The sequence below is a fragment of the Pteropus medius genome, unplaced genomic scaffold (genome assembly GCF_902729225.1).
Source record: "Pteropus medius unplaced genomic scaffold, Ma_sr-lr_union100, whole genome shotgun sequence".
Lineage (NCBI taxonomy): Eukaryota > Metazoa > Chordata > Mammalia > Chiroptera > Pteropodidae > Pteropus > Pteropus medius.
The window spans coordinates 25,115,774-25,137,134 of record NW_024344378.1 but is presented as its reverse complement, the minus strand read 5'-3'; the positions used below and the strand labels follow the sequence as shown (position 1 = coordinate 25,137,134).

Below are 21,361 nucleotides of genomic sequence, written 5' to 3'. Positions count from 1 at the left end.
TTCAACCAGAGCTTCTATTGAGGAAAAGGAACTAATGATAATATTAAACTGTTATTCTGCGAAGGAGGAAGGGCAAATAGAGGGAAAGAGGAAACAGAGGAAATTTAATGGATTCGAATTTCCATTTTGCTTTCCAGTGGCAAAACTCAGAGATGGAATCTGAAGAATCAAATTATCCTAGCAACGACCCCAAAATAACCCTAATCCTAACCCTGGAAATGCTATCTCAATATCTCTAGCTGTTCAAATAACCTAAGAGAACCAGATCTCATTCTAGGCACCTTTTCTGCATAAGGACCAAATTCTGAGCAAACTTCAGAGGGGCCAGAATCCCTCTTAAGCCTCCAAAAGCCATTGATGGTTTTTGGAGGTTCCAGGCCCTCCTCAAAGCTGACTTTGGGCTGATATAAAGAACCCACAGGGATGACTCCAAGGTTGGCCTCACAGTAGTCCTAAACTTTCCTAAAGGATGAGGGCCTGAAGCCATGTTGGAATCTCGTGAGAAAGAAGGCAGCTCCATCCTGAAGCTCATCCCATGAAAGAAGTTGACATCATCTGACCACCCAGGCCCCCAAGTACTGACTGTGACAGTTATTTGCACTTCAGCCCATTACTTTGGAACTTATGAATGTAGCCAAATGACTGATTTAGATTGAATCCTCACTGAACAGAACCATTACACATATAGATTCTAACAGGGTTCTTTTAAATTTTCACTTTATCTTTTTTCTTCTGAATTTAAAATAATAATCCATGCTTAATAATAAAAAATCTCACAATCCAGATATATACATGACAAAAATGAAAGAGTCCAACTACCCCAACATGTAACCTTGGTCAATAGTTTTTATATCTCCTTACATACTTTTCTTTATGCATCTATAGCCATATAACCTCCCTACCTCAGTGGGATTACACTCTACATGCTATTCTCCAATTTTCTTTTTTTCCCTTAGGCAGCATTTCATGTCAAATCATAAAAATAAATCTCATTTTTAAAAATCTCCTGCAAAAGTTTCATGTTAAATATGAACCATTGTTTATTTACAGTCTCTTATTAATGGACATGTAGGCTATTTCCAATGCTTTGCTACTTTAGGCAATACTAGATTAAATCTTTCCCCGGTTGTACAGTAGGCCTCTAAGATTTCCAATTTCTCTTCACTGGGAATTAATAATGACTCCTAACTGGCCACAGAAAAGGTATGTATGGGGGCATGTCATACTTCTCTTCTTAACTTTGTGGGCTCTGATCCCATTCTACGTGTCCTATGCAGCCTGCACCCTATACCCACCAGCCTGCACTGGAAGGTTGCTTTACATCCAAGCCCTGTTACATTTTTTGCAGAATAATTCCCAGGCTCTGTCAACATTCCTTTCCTAAGACATTTTCTGCCCTAGTCCCTGTTGCCTGCTTTCTTTTCCAAATGCAACCCAATGTCACTGAGATCTCCCAGAGACACAGGGGAGAATCTAAACTGTCTAAACTTAATTCCTGGGTTTCGGACATTCAGAACTCTCTGTCTTATTTCCGAGTCTTACTTCTTGTTTCTGCTTCTTTTATGAGTTCAGGCAGCCTTCTCATGCTTATCCCTCACCAAACCTGGACATGAAGCTCCATCCTACCTCCTTGAGAATCAGTCCATTGTGAGTCAGTGTTTGATTTAATTTTGGTAGTCAAACAGGGAAGGGTTCTCAATGAGTGCAGTTAATCCATCTGCCATTTTTCCCTCTGGCACCCTCATACTTCACTGCCTATCCCACCCTCTGGTTCTTTGGGTGAGAGCCTCCCTGTCACAAGAAGCATAATGCCTCATTCTACCACCCATCAGGCAGCCTCCCCCAGTTCTGTTGAACTGTAAGTCCTTCGCCTTGTCATGTAAAATTACAATCTCTCTGTCTCATAGCTGAGTCTGTATTTCTGACCATCTCACCAGCTATTTCTGCGGTTAGCCTTTATATTGGGTATGTGAAGCCTCAAGCTCTAATCCTTTGGTCAGGAAGTAGAACTCCCAGATTCGACCATTGTTTGAAAGAACCACATTGGGCAACAGCACAAACAAGATGCCTCTTCTTGTGCAACCCTAGTGGCAGCAGTAATTCAAGGATTGACTGTTTCATCATTTCATGCCCACTCTCCTATGACCCAGCCTACTTCAAGCTTATGCTCTGCAGCCAATTGCAATTTGTGCTAGTTTCTGAGGGAGAGATGTCCACTGAGGAGAAGTTAGCATGAGAACTGTTAAGATACATCATGCTAGATTGAGACACATGACTTGAGAGTGACTCTGGACTGGTCAAAGACACCATGAAATCTCTTATTTCAACCACCAGACAGGAAAATGAATTATGAAGACATTCTTGAATAGTCTTCCTTAGCAGCATTTTATCATGACTGTATAGGTGCACATTCATAGCAGTTCATTCATACGGTCAGTTTTCTCAATGCTGTTTCTTGCACAATGAATAGGCAGAAGCCCTTTTCCTTCTTTTCCCTGCTTCCTATCCCTAGCTGCCCTTTACTGTGAGTAGCCCAGATACTCAGATACCATCTTGAGTCATCTCATTTATTTTGCCTAACAATCTTATAACGTGAGGTATTACCTTCACTTAAAAATGAAAAATCTGAGTGTCAGAGAAGATATATAACCGAAGTCACACAGCCAAAAAGTAGTAGACTCAGGATTCAAACCAAGCTCAGAATGACTCCAAAGCCATTCTTCACAAAATGGACTGCCATTGAGACAGAGACATTGTGATTCAGCTCCCATTCTTATGTGCCAAGATTCATTGAAAAAAGTTTTCCAATCTAGTAGCAATTTCTAAAACTTAGAAAAACAACAAAAGTAATTCAAAAACAGTTTTAAAAGTCTTGAATGTTTACACTTGAGAAATCTCGTATTAATTAAAAGAAGTAGAAGACATAAAAGACTTTCGAGAGTGTTTTAAAGGGAATTTGGATTTTCAAGAGCTTTGGAGACCGACAGCATAGGCTTTTAGTTTTAGTTTTAGTTTTTATTTTTATCGTGGATAAAAAAACACTCCTAAGAAAAGTATATAACATGTATATGTACAGTGCTGTTAAAGATTGAAAATTATCAGTACCTACAACCTTTCCCCATCAGATAGCACCAGTCTTTGTTATGTCCACATTTTTGCAGTATAAACAACACTTCCCTTTCCTTCATATTGTCAGGACTATTTTCTACTCGTTAACCTTGATTAGAATCATTCTAGTGATTCATAGAAGAACACGTAGAAAGAGAAAGAGAAAGAGAAAACCATTCCTGTGATAACAGGGCAAGAACTGGAAGAAAGGGAAAGGAGATGATTAAAGAGGATGGATGGATGGATGAATGGATGGATGGATGGATGGATGGATGGATGGATGGATGGATGGATGGGTATTTATGAGAAAGCTATTTTCTGAGGTGGAATGAATGGAACTACAATGGAAAAAAATGGAGAAAAGGGGGGCATGTACTTTGGTAAGAAGAAAGGATGTGCTGGTGAAGCAATAGATCAGGCAGACCCTCAAACTCTGGGGCATTGGTACTATCAGTTGGAGGTTTATCTGCTCTCTGGAGCAAATGAGAAGGGAAGGAGGAGAAGGGGCAGCCTAAGTGTGAGGGGAGAAAGCATTTGGAGATGGACACTGTCACCATTTAGTTAGTCACCCTTTGGAAGACATCCCCTAGGCTGAATGCCTGAGTGTGAATCTCATATCTGTTCTAAACAGAAAGATCAATTCCCAGGCATCATTTTGTTGTTGGTATTGTACATGTGTGTGCATGTGTATATGTGCAGGTGTGTGTGAGTTTTAACCATGTTACATGACGTGCCATAAACCTTGAATGAATGTTGAAGCAAAGAGACCAGGAATTGAAAATACAATATCAGGAATCTGGTTAGTATCTTAGAAGAAGAAGAACAGTACTGCAAGTAATTTAGCATAGTCTGGGAAAAGTGAAAGGGACTCATAACTAAGCTTTACCATAAAATGCATTTTTTAAAATTTTATGACTACAGTTTACATCACTCTTTTTTTTTCCCCAGGAGCCTTGCAAACAACAATCTTCAGACACTCCCAAAAGATATTTTCAAAGGCCTGGATTCTTTAACAAATGTGTAAGAGGACCTATGATTAATTAATTAATTCATAGTAGCTAACGAAGAAGCTTGGTATTGATGATTAGAATTTTTAATTGGCTTTAAAATTAAATTAGAATTTTAGAACTTAAATTGGCTGAAATTTTAAAATTACTTGGACTAATATTTAAGTTTTCTATGATATTTACCACTGGAAATTCTGAGAATGTAGTGTCCAGGCATTCCTTTGACAAAGTATGTGTCTGCATGGGAGGGAATGTCATAAGGGACTTTGAGGGGGTGAGAAGAGGAGACCCAGATAGAAATTTCAAGATGCTTTTTTTCTCATGAGGTCCAGGAAATGAGACTACAAAGAAAAAACATAAAGGAGTCTGGGAAACTGACAGAATAAAGATGAAAGGTTACACCCATGGGTTGGTCAGTCAACAGAGAAATGAAGCAGGAAGTGGGGGAAGGGAGAAAAGTTTGCCTTTTCTCTCATTAGACTGAACAACAATCTAGGCTTAATCCCCAGGAATTTGGCTTAAACCCCAGGAAGAGAATAAACTTAATTATTTTTGACCCCTTTTCAAACAAAAGAGCTTTCAAACTTTGACTTTTAAGCCTCAGAGTGAAAGATCTTTGTAAGGAATTTGTATATTTTGCTGTAAGCAAAGCAAGTAATAATGCCTAACCCTCTCAAAAGCAATTTAGCTTCATTAAGTGCCTTACAGTACATCAGAAAGGTATTTAAATGCTATAAGGTAGAATACTAGAACAAATGGAAAGGATATATCAAAACAAAAGACTTCTTATTATTCAGGTACTTTGCTTTAGAATATATATTCAAAACAACTTTTCTCCAATAACAAAAAATTCAGAGTCAAGTATTTTCTCATAAAGCCAGTATTTAACTTCAAATCAGTAAGCTAATGAAAAACTTTCTTTGTTTCTTGTAGTATTCCCCCAGCCCCTCCTCCATGCCTATTGCCCCAATTCCTGAATGATGGTTTATTTTCAAGAGAGTACTAGGATCAGGACACTTCCAAGAAAGTCTTGAACAGATCACAGTTATCTGCTCTGGTTTACAATAACCCAGAAAAGTTGACACTCATTATTCTGGGTCAGAGTATTCTTGGGAGATGAGGTCAGTCCTAGGAATGTCTTAGAAGTTAGATGATACTCTATCGCAGACTTGGGGATACAGCTTATTTGGGGACCCTCTGACTCAACCTTGTGTCAGCCTGTACTTCATACTAACAATAAAATAAAATAAAATAAAATAAAATAAAATACTTGAAATTGGCTTGGTCTCTCCAAAGAATCTCATAATGGGTTTGGCCTCTTGGGCCTACTCTGATATGCCCAAGTCAAGAATTATCTAAGAAATAAAAGGATCCATACCAAATTGCCTTTTAGTGGATTTCTTGGTTTTCTTGAATGTGTCCCCTAAAAAATTTTTTAATGCTTCAACATTTAAAAATTATTCGTGTACTCTGTAAAGAGTAGGAGTACCTATCCTAGGAATTTTGCATGATGAAGAAAGGTTTTAGAAAAGGAGATAGAATTTCTGAACAAAAGCAATACAAATAAACAGAGAACTTGATGAGCTGGGATCATATGTGGAAATTTAAACTACCTATGCTGTATAGTTTATTATGAACATGAGCTATTGTATGTCTGCATTAACTCTACTGTGTCGCAGTCATTTCCTATTAAAATTGCATTTGTAGACCATGGACTAAGGTCAGAATTAATTATGTCTGTGAGGAAAAAGGAAAGCAAATAGCTCACTCGATTTAATTAAATATGAAACAATAGTCATTACATGCTCTCCTCTAGACCTGCGCTGTCCAATGTGGTGGCCACACATGTGGTCACTGAGCATTTGAAATGCATTCCTAATGTAATTGAGAAACTGACTTGTAAATTTTACTTCATTTTTTTTAAATGAGGTAAAAAACTAAATTTAAATTTAAAAACAGATTCTTGGTTCAATTGTCGAAAACTTTTAAGTCTGTTTGCAACAACTCGGGTATGAGAATCTATTTTTTTCAACTGGAGAGTTCATTAAATCTAAAACCAAATTAGGTATTTCTGATGAAAATTTAGTATCCGAATTGAGATATGCTATAAATATAAAATACACATTAGACTTCAAAGACTTAGTATAAAAAAAGAATGTAAAATATCTCATTAATAATTTTTATGCTGACTACATGTCAAAATGATAGTATTTTATATGATTTGAGTAAAATAAAATATAGTATTAAAATTAATTTCATCTTTCCTCTTTACCTTTTTAATGTGCCTGTAGAAAATTTTAAATTTCATATGTGGTTCACATTATATTTCTGTGGACGGCATACCTCTAGACTGAACTAGCTTCGAATTTAAGTTGGAGTAAGTCATGAGGTTCCGTTGACTGGGGTGGCCTTCAGGGGTGCACTGTGGTAACTCTCTGAGCCCAAAGTGAATCAGTCAAGTTCAAGGTAGATTATAGGTCATTCTGTACATGTTAATTGTTGAAACAGAAGTCACACTCGTGTAGGTAGGACCCTCATAGAGCAAAAGCAGCTGAAGTTTGTCTTTCAGGGATCTGAGAGGGAATTCATTTAATTGTGACTGTAAACTGAAGTGGCTGGTGGAATGGCTAGGCCACACCAATGCAACTGTTGAAGACATCTACTGTGAAGGCCCTCCAGAATACAAGAAGCGCAAAATCAATAGTCTCTCCTCCAAGGATTTTGATTGTATCATTACAGGTAATGTATTCTAAATCATTTGACCTCATACAGTGAAAATAAGGGCTATGTTTTTTGTGCGTTCAGAAACTGATATTTTTAATATCTAAAAAACCAACTGGGCAATTTAATTCTTAAATTATTGTGAACCATTAAAACTTTATGTGTTTAAAAGAAAGTAAAAATGCCATTTTCCCATTTCTCTAAAATAAATGTATTTGTTATAGACATTTGAGATCTAGCCAAGGAACAAGGCTTTAGCACACCGTTACTCATCATCATTTCCTATTTTTGTAGAATTTGCAAAGTCTCAAGACCTGCCTTATCAATCACTGTCCATAGACACATTTTCTTATATGAACGATGAATATGTAGTCATTGCTCAGCCTTTTACTGGAAAATGCATTTTCCTCGAATGGGACCATGTAGAAAAGACCTTCCGGAATTATGACAACATTACAGGTATGAAAAGCCTAACTGCATCTCGAGTGGAAAGTTAAGCTGCTTGAATCAAAGGCAACAGAATAAGATGAATGACATGGGGGAATACTTTGGGCAGGCTTAGAGGCTTTTGAGTCCCAACTCTACCATTTACTAAGTGACCTGGGATGTTTTCCTGTCTTAATTTCCTCACATATAAAATCAGAATAATAATTCCTAACTCACAGGGCTTTTATAAGATGATGCAATCATATATCCAAGAAATTTAGCATAGGATCTAGCTTAGTAAATATGCAATAAAAGATGGATTATTTTTCTCAGAAAAAAAGTATTGGACTGGAATTATGAGTTCTAATCCAGGTTCTGCCACAAACAAACTGGGCAAGCCACTCACTCTCACTGGGCCCCCTCCTTTTCTTAACTATAAAATTAGGAGGTTATTCTAGATCAATAAATCTCAAACTCTGTTGTGCAAACATTACTTCTACAAAATGTTAATGTATGTCTTGTGACAAAAAGGGTTTTGTGGTCCAACAAATCTGTGAACTGTATCTCCTCTCAGAGATTCATGAAAGTACACATTAGAAGCTCCGAGAAGTCCTGTAGTGAGAAAACAAGCCTCTTTCTAGTATTTTTTGCATTTAATTTGACAATGGAAGCCAATTTTTTTTCCATGAAAACTTTTTAGTCAGGTGATCTCTAAAGCTTCTTTCTCATTTCAACAACTTTAAAAAAAAATTGTCATAAATTAGAACATGGGGCTCCCTCTGAAATGTTTATATCCACTTTATTTTCTAACACCTTTGAATTTTCTCCTGAAATCATTCAAACATCCCCATAAAAGGTCTGTTAGACAAGACTGGGAGGGTCCTAATTAGATTTTGTTGATGGTCATCAGCCCCGTTGATGGAAGGATCAAGACAGGCTTAGGGCTTGCTTGAGACTGAGATGCCCAGATGAAGAAATCCCCTCCAAATTGAGACCCTTCTAAATTCCTTCTTTCTCAAAGAGGAAGGCTATACGTCCCTTTCTCCCTAAACCCCCTTCAGTTTCCAATGGATTGCTGCAGAACCTTGTGCAGTCTAAATCAGCTTCTTCTTACCTGTGTACAGTTTATCAATTGCTTTGAATGAATCTTTAGATGAGCACTTAAAAGAGAAATGAATATATCTGCAGACTTTCAGAGGGCACCAGCTAGCCTAGGATGACAAATAGATGTCACATATGTGGTCACTATCCCCTCCCTCACCCTAGATAGACTTTACTAATCTATCAAGGTGCTCTTTCCTGCTGAGTACAGATGTGGCCAAAGAACCCTCCTCAACACATTTCTCCAGGCAGTCACAATCAGTCAGTCAATCCACATGGGTACATGGCTGAAATCTAGTGGCTACTCCTGATTTAATCCCAACCCTCATTATACAAAAGAGAAAACTAAATCCCTGAGAAGATAAATGGTTTTCCCAAAGTCACACAATCAGTTGAGTCCTGAAAAGGCTCATAAATAGAATAATTTTACCTATGGGTGAAGCCAATTAGTAGAAAGAGTGGATGCAGAACTTACTGCCCCAGAGGCCCCTAAGCTGCAGTCGGGAAAGGCCTGGGACCTAGATTTACTCTGCCTTTCTTTGGATTTCCTAGAGCCAAGCTCCCTCTAGGATATCAAAATTGATTAATAAATATTAAACTATTACCAAAAGTATACTGAGCTAGGCCACCAACAGGTCTCATATTGTTCTCTGAGATTTCCCAAAGTAACATTCAGGAGCATCGCCTATGGCTGAACCCCTTTCACTTTCCTCAAGGATTGCTCTTCCTTCCCTTTTCTTCTGCCACCAGTGACCTAAAGCTTCAGAAAAATAACAAGTGGCATCACTTTCTCAGAGGAAAATAAGTTATTCTAGAACAAGAAGCATTTCATACTTAGAACAAACCACTCAAAACTTTGTGGGATTGTTCTAGAAACTTGTACGATCCCATCCTGAGCTGGAAGTCCTGGAATACCACCCCACCCCAGGTTGGGTGAAAAGCATAGCGATGTTGGCAGGCCTGGGTTTGAATCCTAACTTTGTCTCCTAACCTCTCTAAGCTTCAGTCTGCTCATCTGCAAAAGGAAGGGAAATAATACTTATCTCTTAAGCTTGTCAGAAAATTTTGATGAGATGGTTTGGCAAAGCACATAGTAGGTGCTCCATAAATACCCATTTTCACTACAATTACAATGATTAACTCACGATATGTCAGGAGAGCAACGCTTTTTTGCTGCAAGTTAAAGAAAATTCAGGCTGTTACCATGTGCCCTAAACATCTAGTGCAGGTTGGATATGACATGACAACTCAATTGTTGGTGACAAGGCCCCGTGAAGCAAAAAGACACAGAACTTCAGGCTCCTGATGCCATTAGGTCTTGGAGATTGGCTTTGCCTAATCAAACAAGAAAATCTCTTATTTCAGGCTGACTTTGGTGGAAGTTATCTGGCCTCAGCTCGCATGTTTGCACCCTCCAAAAGAGGATGGCCATCCAACTAATTTCTCATTTGTCTTTTTCCAGGCACGTCCACAGTAGTATGCAAGCCTATAGTCATTGAAACTCAGCTCTATGTTATCGTGGCCCAGCTGTTTGGTGGTTCTCACATCTATAAGCGAGACAGTTTTGCAAATAAATTCATAAAGATCCAGGATATTGAAATTCTCAAAATCCGAAAACCCAATGACATTGAAACATTCAAGATTGAAAACAACTGGTACTTTGTTGTTGCTGACAGTTCAAAAGCTGGTTTTACTACCATTTACAAATGGAATGGAAATGGATTCTACTCCCATCAATCCTTACATGCCTGGTACAGGGACACTGATGTGGAATATCTAGAAATAGCCAGAACACCCCAGGCACTCAGAACGCCTCATTTAATCTTGTCCAGTAGTTCCCAGCGTCCTGTAATTTATCAATGGAACAAAGCAACACAATTATTCATTAACCAAACTGACATCCCTAACATGGAGGATGTATATGCTGTAAAGCACTTCTCAGTGAAAGGTGATGTGTACATTTGCTTGACAAGATTCATTGGTGATTCCAAAGTAATGAAATGGGGAGGCTCCTCGTTTCAGGATATTCAGAGGATGCCATCACGAGGATCCATGGTGTTCCAGCCTCTTCAGATCAATAACTATCAATATGCAATTCTCGGAAGTGATTATTCTTTTACTCAAGTGTATAACTGGGATGCAGAGAAAGCCAAATTTGTGAAATTTCAGGAATTAAATGTTCAGGCACCAAGATCATTCACACGTGTGTCCATTAATAAGCGTAATTTTCTTTTTGCTTCCAGTTTTAAGGGAAATACACAGATTTACAAACATGTCATAGTTGACTTAAGCGCATGACACACAAATTCTGTGGCTGCCATCAGAAACTTTCTACAGTATGTGGTCCGGATGAATTCAATGCATGATGACTCTTCTTATCACACTTGCAAATGAATGCCTTTCACACATTGAGACTGCTAGAACCAAGCACTACCAGTGTCTCCATCCTTAACTGTCCAGTCCAGTGGTGTGGGAATTTACCTTTTATAAGGCAAAATTGAATTGTGTAACTGTTCTTTGCAGTGAAGATATGTAAATAAGCGTTTCATGATATCTGTTACTCCAAAAAGAAATATTAATATGTACTTTTCCATTTATTTATTCATGTGTTCAGAAACAACTGCCAAATAAAATGTTTACATTTTCTTTCATAACCCAAAGGTAATTATTTGCAGGAATTATTTTTCCTTGATGATGGTGTGTTGAGGAAATAATGTTATACAATAGGATTATATTTGAATAAAGAATTTATGGTGTGAATAATGAGTGAAGATGAAACACTGGTATTAATTCTCCATAATTTATGAACAGGTTTATCAGCTGATTTTGAACATTCAAAGGTGTTTCCAAAGGTCGTGGCTTTTAAGAACACTTTGAGGTAAAGCGGTGACAAATTAAAAGAAGAGAAGAGAAATTTGCTTATTACAAGAAGACTAGTTTGAGATAAAGAACAGTAAGACCCATCCTTTTCTGTCTGATAGCTCCAGCTACAACCATCATTCAGACAACTTATAGGAGAAGCTAAAAGCAAGATTTTGGATTTCAAAAGTGCTATTCAGTGACTTTGTAAATGTCTGACTCTAGAATCATCTGACAGCTGATAGAGATTGTAACCTTATAGTACTTGCTTCAAACAGAGTGGAAAGGAAGTCCTCTTAATCCAACCAAGGATGCTTCACTTCTAGACAGCAATTTTGATATGTTATTATACACCGCAGAGTGCCCAGGAGGCTCATATTTTAATTTCTAAATTCCTGCTCCTGGATTACAAGGGTCATTAGCAGCTACCCCAATGCCTGTGATATAGTAGGCTCTTAAAAATGCTTTTGAAGGTGCACATTTGTCCTCCTGTAATAATATAACAATGTTTATGAGGACCTTTAATGTAGTCAGTCAATATTTATTGACTACTTAATAAAAACGGTATCATTCCTGTGGTGGAGGGAGGAGACCTGAGGAAGAGTAGGGCGTGGTCCTTGCCATCTGGGGCCATAGAAGACTCATTTGGCGGTCAGGACAGAACAGAGTGAGCAGTAAGTACCCAGTATCATCTGAATGTTCCAATTGTAAGTATCAAGGGAGCATCAGAGATGACTTCCTATAAGAAGTGGTTCTTGTTTGAACTTTAGGGAAGATATATTTCAAAAGGGGATCATGGCAGAAAAGATATTCCCGGCACAAATTGGTTCTGTGTGCTGCCTTTACAAAAGGGATCAGATCTCCCTCCAGTTCATTGTTCTCCAGAGTCTTTTGCCAAATGACTTGTTAGGGGTAAATAGGGAAACAGCAACCCTTATGTCAGCACATATCTGGCAAACTTTTGGCATCAAACACACACAGTAGTTGCATAGATTCAGGGAAGCAATGCCTTAAGGAGTTATGAACAGGAACCAGACTCCTTTACAATATGGGGAAGATATTAACTGGCATCAGGGTTATAGGGGAGAAGAAGAAGGCTTACTCATTCCTGATCCTGCCCATAGGGGGAACTGGCCTTCGATGTCTTACTTTTGTCAGTTTGCATTTCCTGTAAGCAGCGTATATGCTGCTGGAGAACATCTGCTTTGTACAGACTGTGTTTAAGTCCAGCCTTGTCATGTACTGGCTTTGTCTAGAGACAAGTTACTTAAGCTCACTGAGCCTCAGTTTCTTCATCTGTAAAGGAACAATAATGCCTACTCCAAGGACAGTGGAAGAATTCAATGAGATAATGCACATGTGGCTGATCGAACTTTCAAAATATGGCATAATATGTCCTATCCCACATGCTCTATGAGAGCCTTGTCCCCACCCCATGGAGAAGTGGTGCCTAATTACCCTGTTTGTAAATCTGGATGGGCTTGTAACCAATAGAATGTGGAGGAAATGATGCAGTTTGACTTTCGAGGCTGGGTTATAAAAAGGATGAAGCTTCCGCCTTGTGAACTGGAACACCCACTTTTGGAGCCTGAGCTGTCATGTAAGAAGTCCTACCAGCCTGAAGCCAACCATTCTGTGAGGAAGCCCAAGGTCTGGTCAACAGCCCCAGCTGAGATCCCAGCCAACAACCAGCATTAATCATCAGTCATGTGCGTGACGCCTCCAGGTGATTTCAGGTCCCAGCTGTCAAGTCACCACCAGCCATTAATCTTCCCAGATGAGGCCCTGGACATTATGGAGCAGAGACAAGTCATCCCCATGATGTCCTGCCCAAATTCCTGACCCATAGAATTCATAAGCATAATAAAATGGTTATTTTAAACAGCTAAGTTTGGGGGTGACTTGTCACACCACAGAAGTAATGGGAATAGCACTTGAAGTGATTAACACAGAAGTGGCACAAATCAGCACTCACCAAGTGCTAGGTATTGCCAATGGGTTCTACATCCAGAATACCACCTTCTTTGGGGGCACACTCTACCATATTGTCATAATGTAATTCATTGTCATTTCATTTTTAAAGGCTATATACTGTTTTCAATATGTTATCAATATTCTTACTCTGTGCTAGGCACTGTGCTGAGTTCAAGGATGCAGAGTTTAAAAACCTACATTCTTCCCTGTTTGTTTTCAGAGAAGCACTGACGATTTAAGTTAGCAAACCAACTCTCTAATTTACCTTAAACCTGAGACTCAGAGATGTGAAATAGGCCTCAATCCAGGCCTCCTGACACTAGGTTGTCTTTTGTCCATCATATGGTGTTAACTTTCAAAACTTCCCCCTTCATTTCAAACCTGGGATTGTAAATGTGAGAGAGATGAGGAGTGATCAGGTTGACTGAGAAAATAAATTTGTAAAAGAATGAGGAGGAGGGCATATAGTAGGGTCCACTTTTGCAGGAACTGACCAGTCTTTTCTGCAAATTGCCCTCTCTCCCTGTACTCCTCATTTACCTTATACTGTATAACTCTGCCCCCTCTTTAATCACAGATGGATCTGACCTGGAGTGAACTCCTGATCCAGGTGTTCAACCCAGAAGCTGGGCTGGGCTCAGCATAAGCCAATCCAGTTCTTCCTTCTGGACATTTGGAATTAGGACAGCAGAGGCTGTGTCATTAGCTGCAGGCACCAGATTTTGTAAGGTGATGATCTTAAATCAGGTTCTCTTAAAGCAGCAGTATTTACAGAGGGAGTGTTCTCTCTCTACATCTAACAGGCAGGGAGAGGAACACAGGGCAAGGGAAAGTGCTATGCCAAGATGTCATTTCAGGAGAAGTCTGGCTTTAGCCTAATCCCATGGGGAACTCTAGAACATCAATCGTACCACAGAGTGTGTTCTGTCTTGAGGCGAGGAGGATGGACTATTATACCCCCTCATCTGACAGTCATTGACCAAAAACTGTGAGGTGTAACTTCTCAGTCATCTCCAGCAGAGAAGGATCTAGTTGGCTAAGGACAATCCTCCAGAGAAGGGTACAAAAGTGAGCTCTTATTAAACAGCACCCACATCAGATGCAGGATGGATGCATAAGCCTAGTAAAGGGCATATGGATGGGATACCATCAACATAAGCCACAGTAATGGTGATGGAGGAGCTGAAGACACCATTTTGGAGGCAGCCCTGATGATCCATGTACCAGAAAAGCAGAGGAAGTTAGGCTCAAAAGTGAGAAGAGAATGAAGTAGAAGTTCAGAAAGAAGCAGGGGCGAGAAACTATGTAGTCTGAGGGAGAGACTGAGAGAGAGAAAAGAAAGAGAAAGAAGAAGAAAAGGAGAAGGAGGGAAAGAGGAAAGGAAGAAGGGCAGGAGACGGGGAGAGAAGGCGGGATAAAAAGGAAGTAAAGGAGGGAGAGTAGAAAGAAGATTCAGAGGTATGGTGACCCAGGTTGGACCACCTGAGAACCAGACTCTGAGAAGTTAATGTACAAACCTTCATAAGGGAGTACCCTTGAGAGTAACACCTGGAAGGAAGGAGAAGGGAGTAGAATATGGCAAAGAAAGCAGCTGAGCTGTGATACATTTTCAATCAAAGCAACCCAATAGGTTGTCCCTTCTCAATTATCTCTTCTCAGTTGTCCCAAATTAGAGCAAGGAGACCTGGCCTTTATACCGCCAAAGAGGGCAGACAGCAGAAGCACATCTTCTGGCAGTAGCTGGAAAATAAATCCTGTATTCCTAATAAGAATCTTGGCAGTGCAACACAGCATCCACTACAGAGGGAAAGAGAAAAACGGGTGGGAGAGGGAAGAGGAAGGAGAAGCAGCCTTGATTCCATTTCCTGTTCCATCTCTCATTAGAGTCAATGTCACTTCCTGTCTTTGAATTCCTTGAGGTGCTTCTGTAGCCTTCTAATAGCAATCCCCCCGCCACCACACACACGCGCACACACACACACATTTTGTTTTGTTTTTGGTTAGTTTGAGCGGATTTCTGTACTTGCCACAAAATTATCTTCTACTAAATCAGAATATTAAGGCACAATGTACTATATTGTAGATATGATGGTGAGTATTAGATATTTCAATCTCTTTCCTCTCTGTCAATCAGACTATATCATTTCAATGATTCTATCTGCAAGTTCATCAATTCCTTCCTCTATCATCTCTGACCTCAAATTTCTTATAAAAGTAATATTATTCAACTAGATCAGAACTTCTCAACTTAAAAAGAAATTCCCAATGTATAAAAAAATTTTGAACCATAGAGATTAAAAATATCTCCAGTATATTTTAGACCAATGTATTTCCATTTGTATTGTGGACCAATATTTTTGAAAATTAGAATAAAAACGAATTACTAGAAAAAATGATCACGTGTTCAGTTATTGAGGCCATGTGAAACTGCTATAAAAGTTTCTAAATGTTTCCTATCAAATTCTATACTTATCTCACTCCAAACTGATTCCAAACTCTTCCTGGACTGACACTGGTCCTAGGACCACATCTATAGGTACACTGAACTAGTCAATGAGCACTCAAGTCATTTATCTTAGTTCTTACAGTTATATATCAGTCTTATTGTGGGATGTAGATGCATTTTAATATGATCGCTATCAAGGGCATGGGGCATCCAGGGACACCACAAATCTAAGAAGACCTAAAATGGCCCTATAAAGTCCTGCAGGTGGAATTCAAAATGTGGCCCAACTTTTCCTCCTATTCTTGCATCGTCTGCTTCACCCGCATCCTAGTTACCCACACAATTTGACAATCCCTATTCACCTAAGCATACGCTTCTGTGCCCAGGTTGCTCCAGCCACCTATAATGCTTTCCCTACTCTTCTACCTTTTAAAATCTTAGTCCTTCACCTCCAACCACTTACATGAGATTTCTCCTTTCTCTGGCTTCCTCAGCTCATTACTTTTACCATGAACAAGGCTCATAATTCGTTCTGCCTTGCATTATGGTTAGCAACTGATATATCCATCTCTTTCCACCAAGTTATACAGCTCTGAGGGTCAGAGCTATATCCTAGGCATCTAGGATTCTTCTATCTCACCCCACCCTCCATGCCTTAGAACAGTCCTACTTTGTAGAAAGTTTATAAAGTTAGTAGAAATGAAATAGCTTTAAGCCTAGCAGCTTCAGCCTTTTTGTTTGCATATATATATATATCTATATATCTATATCTATATCTATATCTATATAGATATATATATGAGAAGCAGCCACATCTCGGCCCAACAAAGGGCTGCCCAGGCCCATCTGCTTCCCAGGGGTAACCAGGGTAGGGTGGAAGGTGAAAGAGACACAGTTTATTTTCCGAGTAAATCCTGATTAAAACACACTGCAGATCTACCTAAAACCTGGTCCACAAAACTAAAGGATGTGAACTAATTTAATTAATCTATGGAGACCCAAAGGGCAAGAAGCTTGATACTGTTAGGTAACTAGTCAGACATGAGCGACAGTGGAACAAAGGAATAGGGGCCCAGCACAGAGACTGCCCAAAGAATACCCTATTGGTAGTTAGGGAATCCCTCCTGGGTCCCCAAAGACAAAGGACAGAAGGGCCATAGTCTATAGTTGGTTTAATCTGGCCACAGATGGGTGCATAGAAGATACTTCCCTAACCTGCCCACAACCTCAGCTTCATTATGCTGTCATTATAATATCATGTTTATGCCTGGAAGTTCATGAATCTAATTATAACAGACTGAATTCTGGATAAGCACACTTTCAGGAAGTCTATGCCCTTTGAAATTTTTATACCCAGAGAGGGATCCACATCCATGGTCAACACTACTCAAAGATGACTCAGGGGGTAGGTAGCATTATCTCAGATGAAGCTCTTAATAATTCCCAGCAAAACTGTGTTCCAGAAATCAGTCCTCTTAACAGTGCCAGATCCCAATAATGTAGGGAAGAGGCAAGAGAACTAAAGTGTTAAATCAAGCTACATTCAGAGACTGCAATATGCTGATCAGCTCTGCAGCCAGGCCAGGAGGACACCTGCAGAACCAAGGAATATTTCTGCCAGGATTGCTAACAATCCATTTCCCATGCCAGTGAAGAGGAAACAGGCAAAACAGAGTCTTTAAGTGGCTGCCCTACACATAAAATCATTCATTCCTTATGGCTAAAACCATGGGGGACCTATAGGTTAAAGGCTGGGAACTGCAAGCAGGCTTTTCACAGCTACATAGTCTTACCTTTTGACTCTACATACTCTTCCCTGTCCCCTTCTTCACTGTATGTCCATATCAAAGAAAATGGGTAAACAAAATCTTTAAACTGTAATTCATAGGAACTAAAGAATGATATATAAACTGAATTCTGGAACACTCGGGGTCCCTCTCACCGTCTTTCTCTAGGTCCCTCTCAGTGCCTTTACTCTCTCTCACTGTCCTGTCTCTCTCTATTTTCTCTGTCCCTCTGAGTCTCTCTTAGTCTCTCTCATTCTCTGCCTTTGAGAGGAGAACACATTCTGTCTGTGGAGTGTTACCCCTTCTCCAATAAACCTTCCTTTCGACTCTAACTTTGGCATGTGTGTTGAATTCTTTCTATACTCTTTGCCAAAGGACCCTCTCCTCTCAGTGCAGCGCTTGTCCCCTCCACCTCCCCCCACTCCAGGAAATTTGCCCTGTCCTACATCACCAGGACAGCTGTTTTCTGTCCTTCAGTCTCTTGATCCCATCTCCTCACACATATTCAAAAAAATTTAATATAGGAAATATTCTTCAATATTTTAACTTAATTATAATAATAGGTGGCATTTACTAAGCGCTTGCTATGAGTCAGGAGGACACGGGCAGAAGCACTAGATTAAGTGCTTTATCTATATTATCAGTCCATCCTCTGTAATTCTATAATAATAGTATTGTTTAACAAATAAGAAAGCGGAATCTTAAAAGAGCTAAGTAACTTGCTCACAGTCATATAGTCAGTTAAGAAGCAAAGTTAAGTAAGATTCATTCAGATTGTATCCAGCAGTGATACCATGCTATGAAGTGCTTAAAGACTAAATATATATGAAAAATTCAGAACCCTGTAAACTGCCACATAGATACTCCACTTAGGAACCTGGAGTGTCCCCAGTAGCCTAAGGTTATTGATTATTATTTACACCCATGGACACAATAAGCTCAATTTCATTGAATGCTGATTGAACACGTACTGTGTGCAAAGCACTATGATAGGTGATATAAAAAAAAAAAAATCCTTTAAGGATTTATGCACCACAGGCTGATTTCTAAATTTCTTATTTGCAACATGAAAAAAAAATAAAAGAGGAGAAACTAGTTTCTATAGCGAACTAAAGGAGAAGTGAAACATGACCCATGTTTTCCTGTTTTTTTCCTATAGGTTTATCCTCTTGGTGTCCACAATATTTCTTTCTTTGGAGCAATGGATATAGTGGTTTACAGCATGTATTTTAGACTCAGGCAGACCTGGATTTGCATCTCAATGTGGATACTTACTAGTTTTATGACCTCGGGCAAGTGAATCAGTTTCATCTGTAAAATGTAAATAATGATCATCACAGAGTGGGTTTGTAGATTTACTATAAGCCTTCTGACTTTCCCAGGAGGTAGTCTTTTTTAACACCTCCGTTTTGTCAATGAGGTTAGTAACTTGCCTGTGTACACACAGTCAGCAAGCCTGCCCTGCCAGCCTGCATCTGACCCCTCCATTCTGTTAAGATGGGAAATATTTCACAAGTGGTGTACTGTGTAGGACCTGCAGTCATTGATCAGGTTAAGCAGAAAACTGCCTACACACCATCACCTCATCCCTGTGAGAGCTGAGGTTGTCTGTAAATGTCTAGAAGAGGTGAGACAAAAATCTAGGTGATCCTGCCATTAGAGGCAGCTGAGCCCACCAAGAGAGAGGCAGGCAGATGACTAAGGGAAAGTGAGCAGACGCCACAGCAGCATCCCCAGCTCCAGCACGGAAGACAGCTGGAGTCATGGTCTGTGATATACATGCGTTCTTACTGAGGAACCTAGAGGGACTTTGGCCTCTAGGAAATTACTTATGTTTTCATAAACTTGCTCTTATTAGATCGTGGTCAGTGCTTGTATCTGTGGAGAAAACATTGTGTGAAAAATAGCTCTTCAAATTTCTGTCTGGCTTTTGTGTCAATAAAACCAGATATCCCTGAATGATAAAATGAAGCAAATTCAATGCACTGTCTCTGTCAGCAAAGTCATACTAAGTGATGTGTGCCTTTACTTTTTAAAAAGTATATTATTTTTTCTTCTAAAAGAAGACAGAATCAGGCTCAGAAGGGGTTTATTGTATTGTAGTGATGTGACTTTGGCCATGTTTCCTCAACTAGCATCATTTCAACTAGAAGTAGTCTCATGAGAAAAAGTAATATTCCCATTTCCTGTCCCCAAAACCTGTCCACTCTTAATGGGTATACCAGAATTATCTGTGGGGATTTTTCCAAATACACATGACCATTTCTCCACCCTAGGTTCTGATCCCTGAGGAGACATAGTGGTTAGGATTCTTTTGGTTGTAAGTTGCTGAAATCCTGCTGAACTAATTTAAACATAAAAATGGATAGAACTTCAGATGGACCAGATACTCAACATGATATTTTCTTAATCTGTCTTTCTCTGACTCTTGGCTCTGTTTTCCTCTATACTGACTTCTTTCTAAGTCAGTCTCTCCTTTCCCTATGGAGAGATATCCCCCAGCAGCTCCAACATTACATCTTGCCAGTTTAGCCGTGCCCAGTAGAAAGACAATGCCTCTTTTCCAATAGTTCTAGCAAAAGTTCAAGGCTAATGCTCATGGCCCAGTGCCTGTCTCTGAAGCAATTGTTTTGGCAAAGGATAGAAGGCTCTGACAGGCCAGGCTTGGGTCATGTGCTCACTCCCACAGAATGAGAGTGAGGTAAGGGTGTTTCCCTAAAGTAAAATTGGAGTGCTATTTAAAAGAAGGAAAGGATGCTGGACAGGAAAAACAACAAAAGTCATCAGCAAGAGGCGTGGTCTCTATTGAGAACCTCTACTTAGAGAACCAGGGTTACCAGGGGAGAGGCTACGCCCACAGATGTGTCTAGAATCCCTTCACTAAAAGGTTTTAAAAAGCCTTTCCAGCTCTTATTTTGCTAAACTTAACAAAATATAATCTCCCATCCTTGTTTATTATTCATGATGATTCACTGTTATAATTTCTATGTACATTTTTTAATGGTGTTCTCGCAAATATTCTGCTTTAAAATATTTACATTGATATCCTTTGTTTCAAAATGTTTTCCCAAGTGAAATGAAGCTGCCAATTCTGATTTAGTGGCTGCCCATCCTTGGGAAATGAGACCAAGTGGTCCTAGATCACTTTCTGTTCTCCTGAACGTGCTTCCATTTCAGATCAATCTCCATCTGGCGAGGGCAGCCTCTCCTTGCTCTAATCACCTTGAGGTTGGCTTCACAAATTAAAAGGTCTCAGAGGCTCCTTAGTGGCCTAGGAGTTTTCCTGACTTAGCTTTTTGGCAGGTATATAGTCATTAACTGAAAATTATCATAGGCTGAACTCAGCAGAGAAGAGCAGAATATAAAACACTAACTTCTATTAGGAATGTTTCCCCAATCTGGGTATCCCACAGAATCATCTAGAAAGCAAACTAACTATTCAGATTCCTAGCACCCCACCTCAGACCCAGACCCACTCAAACTGAATCTTCAAAGAATGGGACCCAGGAATTTTTATTTTTAGACATCTCCGAGGTGATTCTGGTGTTGATAGCTTATCACCAGTCCACTGACTGGGATTTGAGGGCCCCTGCTCTAAATCGCCACATTGGATTGGCCAACAGAATAGCAAGAGCACCAAGCCTATAGTTACAAAAGCTGTCCAAAAGCTCCGGAACATGTTTGCTTTAAGTATTGCCCTGGGTAAGACATCTGAGGTTTGTTTTTGTTTTTGTTTTTGTTTTTTTGGCCTCAATTTTCTCTGTAAGATATTGGAACTGGTTCAGATCATCCTAAAGATGCTTTCAGCTCTGAAAATTCTATAACTCTCTGTTATAATGGGGAAAAATTTAGCTTGGAAGTTTGGAGATCTTGGCCCAATACGACCACCTTTATAGTTTCGTGATCTTGAGAAGTGACTTTCACGCCCTCAG

At 39.5% G+C, this 21,361-nt stretch overlaps 1 protein-coding gene and 1 long non-coding RNA gene across 2 annotated transcripts in view; one reads left to right on the top strand and one right to left on the bottom strand.

Annotated features, from left to right (window-relative positions):
* Positions 1 to 11,024, top strand: part of LGI1 (leucine rich glioma inactivated 1) — a 36,612-nt gene extending 25,588 nt beyond the window's left edge. The window contains 4 exon segments of the mRNA XM_039871709.1: positions 4,057 to 4,128; positions 6,685 to 6,854; positions 7,131 to 7,295; positions 9,826 to 11,024. Of these exon segments, the coding sequence (XP_039727643.1) occupies positions 4,057 to 4,128; positions 6,685 to 6,854; positions 7,131 to 7,295; positions 9,826 to 10,661 (1,243 nt within the window). The 3' untranslated portion in view covers positions 10,662 to 11,024.
* The window catches only part of LOC120609292 (uncharacterized), a 63,757-nt gene that overhangs the window by 27,291 nt on the left and 15,105 nt on the right, over positions 1 to 21,361 (bottom strand). The gene's annotated exons all lie outside the window — the stretch shown is intronic.